The 6221-nt window shown below is 36.2% G+C and overlaps 1 protein-coding gene across 1 annotated transcript; it reads right to left on the reverse strand.

The window, feature by feature from the left end:
- Positions 1-1385: 1385 nt before the first annotated feature.
- On the reverse strand, positions 1386-5812 carry LOC108346318 (uncharacterized). Its single transcript, XM_017585368.2, has 3 exons — positions 5600-5812; positions 1972-4643; positions 1386-1888 (listed from the first exon to the last, which is right to left on the reverse strand). Exons 2-3 carry the CDS (start codon positions 4501-4503, stop codon positions 1613-1615), a joined length of 2808 nt encoding a protein of 935 aa, XP_017440857.2. The 5' UTR covers positions 4504-4643; positions 5600-5812; the 3' UTR covers positions 1386-1612.
- Between the last annotated feature and the right edge of the window lie 409 nt (positions 5813-6221).

Genomic DNA, 6221 nt, shown 5'->3' on the forward strand with positions numbered 1-6221 from the left:
TGGTTGCATTATTTTTCTTTACTATCTAATAAACTATGTCGTTGTGTTGATTGTGTTTGAGATAATGGATTATATGTCGTCTTATGTACTCCCTAGCCGTGATGCGAGAAAGTTCTTGCTTTGTTGAGTTGGCCTTGTTTTGGTGAACAAGCAAGTCCTACGTTGGTGTGTAGGCCTGTTTTGGTGACAGGCAAGACCCGCGTTGGTGTGTGGGTCCAATTTGGTGAACAAGAAAGTCCTATGTTAGTGCGTAGGCACAATTTTGGTTAACTAGTTGTGTGTGCTAGAGTACGAAAGATGACATATAGTGATAATGTTGATGGTTGTGACATGATTTATCTAGATAAGAGTTTGGATTAACAATGTGTTTTATGTTATGAAAAGGATTGACGTTATGAGCTTATCCATTATTAGATAATTGTATTATTATATATGTTTTTTGGATGTTGATGTTGTTAGCTCACACTTGCATTTGTGGTGATGGTTTCTACCTTCGATGATCATATTTATACGGGAGCAGATGATGTTATAGAGGATATTGTTGATGATGTTGATGCTATTAGACCAAGAGACGAGTGGATAGCTATTTTCGAGGTTTTCAAACATTATTTCTTTTAATAAATTATGTTGAAGAATTTTAGTAAACTATTTCGAGTTGTATTGAGATTATTTATTATTTTCACGAGTTTTAATTAATTTTACAATGATGTAATGAGGTTTTTAAATGTTTTACTATGTTTTACTATGTTGTGATGATATCAAAGTTATATTTATCTTAATCAAATAGTGTTCTTTTACTTAACACGTAATATCATACATCGAACAAAGCGTGTTACACTGTCCATATTGTTATTTCTACTTTAAAACATGGTTAAATATCACTCTATAACAAGGTGGATTTGATCTATTGCTATAAAAAAAGGACTAAATAGCTTATTAACACAATAGTTTCATCCCTAAACACTTGAAAAATATAAAAACTCGTCTTTAAAAACAAAATAACACAATCAAATAATTTTAAAATATTTATCTTTACAGTGGAATGAGTATTAACCGAATGACTGAATTACGAGTTTACTTCACCATATACCCTCAAGTGAACTTTCAGTCAGTTCCTAAGGTTACGATTTTAGAGTTTCAGTTCTTACTAAAATGTTTAATCGAGTAGTGCAGCGGATAATCCTACTAGTTTTATTTTTTGACGTTGTTGTATAGAAAGATGGTCTTGCTGCTGCAGCGGTTTCTTTGGTACAAAGATTATGATAAATACAACGACCATCCCGTTTTCTGCCAAAACAGGTACATGGTATTCCGGTGGGACTATTGCTATACCGTTTTGCATGTATGAAACGAAAACTAAAAATAGAGAAACAAATATGTTACACCAAGACTTAATTTTTTGCAGTAGAAAAGGGAGAGGAGGGGAAGAGAATCACGTTTTCCTTTATCCTCCTCCTCTCGTTGAAAGTAAAAGTGTAAAAATTCAAGTGCAAATGTAACATTTATAACACAATTGCATTGCATTAACTAGCTATTCCTCAGCTACTTGTTGAAGATTTTAAAAGCTAATCGTAATAACTATTACCGATAAAAAAGAAAACTTCTTGTCAATTTAAACTCTATCAACAGGGGATAATGGTGGCATTGGAGCATATTTTAAATGTGCTTCCCTCTGAAGTTTCCTGTTGTTTTTGGAACTGGGTTCCTTAAGGATTTCCCCATGCATGTCATCTATTTCCAAGACACCTGGTAGTTTCTGGCAGTTTATAACCGCAACTGAGATGAAAAATGCCTGTAAGTGAGAAATTGTTGAGTCGAATTCAACTGAGTAAAAACCGTCCTTCAGTGGCAACAAAGTGAAGAGTGGTTTATCTTGCCCAGCTTCTCCCTGAAAGCAAAGATAACGATAACAATATTAATAGGAAGTCTACAATATTTGAAATGCCCTTGTGCAGAACTATAAAGATATACCTGAACAAAAAGTTGAAAACGATCATGATAAGGTTGATAGCTCCTTGGAATACTTGAATTCTGCTTCGGGTTAGAGAGCACAAACAGTCTGCAACCAATGTCCCAACCGCCACAATCACATAATCCCCCGGATTTCCATCGGTAGATCAATGGGGTAGGTTCACCTTTGTTTGGTGAACCATGTATACCACCTGGAAGTATAACTGTAGTGCAATCAGAGGCATCATTTTCTGCTGAATTGCACAGGCATCTTTCATCTGCCAAGCACTTTGAGCATCCTTTCTTCAGCAAGTAATTATCATTATGCAGTCCTTTATTGGTATTTTCACATGAGGCAGTGATAACAACAGCGGCAAGCTCTGCGCTCTTGATGAACGTTGGTTGTCCTTGATCTGTATGGCCAATTTCTACACCCGCTAGAACATATTCTTTAACCATAACGTTTTTGTTAGGGTGCTGATCGACTGATTCTGTGATTTTAGAGCTTTTCATTTGAGCAATAATATTGTACGCATAACCACAGCTTTTTTCTTTGTTTCCATGACTGATCCACCCGGTACTCTTTTTCTTAATTTCATTAACCAGGTAGAACGTAAAACAGTAACCTAAATCGCCCTTATCCAGTGATGTTAAACTATTCTTGGTAGCAGCAAAAATCTTTCTTTCATTGTTAAGCACAAATTTAAACAAAGGCACTCCGTTTTTTATTGTAAGCTGCAAGAGGCCTTGAACTGCTGATCCTTTGCTCTTTTCAGAAAGCAGTGATTCATTGACACCAACAGTCCTGAAGCCTGAATTCTCGCTTCCCTCTAGTGTTTGACCACTTTGAGCTAAATGGAGTTTGTCTGAAGGCTTGAGTTTCAATATAGGGTCTAGCAACCTCCGCATGGGGCTCGATCGATTTCTGTTATGACTATTAGCCTTTCCTTTGCTTGGATTGTCCCAACGTGCCGAAGATTGAGGCGTCACGGGACCAGACTTTGCACTGACATACATGGAACTATGTTGTGGAAGTGTTGGCCCCTCTTTGAAACTGAAACTTCTTCCAATTCGACTTAGGCTGAAACTAAACCTTCGATTATGGGATAGATTCATTTCCTTCTGAGCTGCCAGTTCAGCAGTTTCTTGGTCCGGTGGTTCCTTCAAGTTACTGAAAGCACACTGATCTCTCAACTTAGCATCTAAAGTATCCTTTTCAAAGAAAGCACCTACTGATTGCAGACTAGACATCCTATTCAGTTTGGAAGATTGTGTCTCAGAAGTAATAGACGAGCGGTCTATACCGTGATGAGTAGTACTAATGCTGTGTTGCATTGTTTCCAAAGGAGAAGAAATCTCAGCTGCAGAACGTAGTGCCCGTGACAGTGAGATTTTGGAACATCCATCTTCAGAATGAGCCTCCTCAGGTAGGGAAACATATGACAAACTACTTTTGGTTGATTCTGAAAAGTTTTCATCCGATGGCAATCTAGATTTAGAAAGCTGAAAGTACTCTGAAGAACTTGACTGGGGAATTTCTTGGGGACAAAGCAGCACAGTATTGCTTGGTTTGCTATGAAAGTGTTTATCACCAAAGTCAAAATCTGATTCCTGCAACCGATTTACTTTTTTACTGGTTTCACTACTGGATGAGACCCCTTTTCCTTTCGATTTAATCGATGGCATTCCCATATCAGATCTAGATTTATGATTTCTTTCTTTCTTCTTGTGATTAAGCTCTTGCAAACCCTCCATGTTTGGCTTATCTCCGTCAACCCTATCATTTGTATTTTCATTAGGAACCGATGAGATTCCATGAAGCCTTATGTTTGATGCAAAATTTTTTACTCGTGAAGTCCTTTTACTATAGTCATTCCTCTTCTCCTTTCCAATTGAAATATCTGAGTGAGTTTGGCCCGAGGACTCAAACACCCAAGGTGTCATTATCTTCTCGTCTCCAGTGCTCTTAAATACACTTCTGTAAGATTCAAATCGTTTGACATTATGAAAAGGAATTTTGGCACTTCCAGATTCCCTGTAAGATGGCCTGATGCCCGAAGTAGACAAACTTTTCCCGTCATTGAGTTTTTCCTCGTTGCAAACACTGGTTGATGGTTTGATGGCTGTTCTTGATGACGATCCGCTGCTGTTGAATGATATTAAGTTACTAGCAAGTACTGGGATATGCTTCTGCTTCCACTGCTCAAGTCGAGACCAATCTAGAACACCAACATTGAAAGCTTTCTCTTCAATGTTTTCTACTCTATTGGCATGCTGGAGATAACCCGGTAAGTTAGACATGTGCTTGACAAGTTCATCTCTCTCGGTTGCACTTCTCCTCACAGTTTCTGTATTCAGAATCCTGCCTCCTGCATCTAGCACGGTCTTATGTTTGAGATCACTACATTGTGCACCAACACCACTCTTTGACTTCAACTTATCAGCTTCCTTCAGACTTCGTTTTGAATGGCGCAATACGGAACACTCTTTAGCTGTCTTTGAACTGCTATGCTGTTTTGAGCTGCTCTTTATGAACTCCAAACTAAATCCCATGTCCTCAGCAGTTTTCAACAATCCATTACTTTGTTGTATATTATTGGTTGGCACCAAAATATACACTCAAACTTCACATTTCACGCTGACGTTTCACCAATATGCTATGCTGCAGAAGAGTTTCTCCTTCGCTCAATTATCTGCCAGTAAATTTTAACAATTGCATCAGTAGAAACAGAAAGAGGTTTGAAAATTAAGGTTCAAATGATGGTAACTCAACACAAGCAGTAAAAAATGAGACAAGGTTTGTCAAAAGAAGGGTTCACGCCATAACGCAAATCATAATTAAACGATCTACAGAGGAAAAAAAATTGGTCACATTGAAGGGGTACCGTTTCCTCATGGCACCAAAAATAGCAACATCAATCCAAAAAATATGGATCAAAATTTTGACACTGTCCTCTAGAAGGGATTAAGGAATAAAGTAACGTGAAAAGGAAACAATTGAATGCATTGAACTAAGGAAATGTACATAGACTTATTAAAACCCATTCATTCTCTGATTCAATGAACAAAGTGATGGTAGATAGATACCTACTCTTCTTTTCCAAAACAGAGACAACAGAGGGACTAAATTCCACTTCTCACTAAAATGTTATATCAGTTTTTCTAAATTTGACGCATAATCCCACATCATGTTATATCATTACACATAAATTTGACATACACGACACTGTGACAGTGATATCTGCAACTCGTTCATAACGAAAACGATAGATTTCTATTCTCAACCGAACTCAAAATCCAGAAAAAATAATTGAATTTAAAAAAAAAATCAGAAAATCAATACCGAGCTAGCCTTGAAATAGAAAAAAGAGACACTAACAAGAGCAGAAACTTACATCCTTTGAAGAAAATCAACTGCAATAAAACCCACGTTCCGAGAAGAAAAATAATTTTAAAATACGGATATCAATTAGTTTCTGTTAAACACTAAAACTCGATTTTTCTTTTATTTTCACCGTACTTTTCCATTAAAAGAAGAGAGACAGACCTATAAAATGACAGCGACACAAAACGAAAAATGCACAATCAAAATTCAGCCATACAAACACAACGCGAAATCTTCTCAGGAAACGAGAACATCAAATCTTACCCAAAAAAAAGTGAAAAAGAAAATCCGAAAGTAACGTAGGTGTTGCAGCAATGATCGAGAGAGGGATCCTACGCACAATGAGAAAACAATAAGAACGTAGTTTAGAAGCGAAGTAAAGAATTACAAAAAGGCCATTGTTGTTTCTTTCATCATTTCGTTCTTTCTTCTTCGTTCATCTTGGTATATGTTTTTTCTCCTTTTCTTTCTTTATTTTCAGTTTTGTATTAGCGTGCCGCGATTTTTATCCTTAGGAAAGAGAATAATCATCGATTACGTTACTACAGGAAAAGGGAAAGAGTAAAGAGAAAAGAGAAATAAATAAAGAAATTTTAATGCACTATGCGATTTACCTCGTAAAGAAAAAGAATTTATATATATATATATATATATTACTTGCCGGATACTTGAGGCAAGTTTTTAACAAGAGGTAAGATATGAATGGCTTTTATGATCTTTCATGAACTATGGTTGAAGAGATCCTCAACACTAAGCAAAAGTGTTATTGATCTTTAAAAAGTATGAGTATTTCACATTGACATACATAGTTATAGGGTTGTTGGATTGTTATGATTTATATTATAAAAATAGATAATATAAATAAAATATTAAATAATATTAATAA

This window comes from Vigna angularis, chromosome 9 (assembly GCF_016808095.1).
Source record: "Vigna angularis cultivar LongXiaoDou No.4 chromosome 9, ASM1680809v1, whole genome shotgun sequence".
Classification (NCBI taxonomy): Eukaryota; Viridiplantae; Streptophyta; class Magnoliopsida; order Fabales; family Fabaceae; genus Vigna; species Vigna angularis.

What these genes read in the sequence shown, in the direction of transcription:
- LOC108346318 (XM_017585368.2), bottom strand. Translation starts at nt 4,503, where the DNA reads ATGGGATTTAGTTTGGAGTTCATAAAGAGCAGCTCAAAACAGCATAGC. An exon ending in GTTTTCAACTTTTTGTTCAG is followed by an intron (nt 1,889 to 1,971) that starts GTATATCTTTAT and finishes CTTTGCTTTCAG; the next exon opens with GGAGAAGCTGGGCAAGATAA.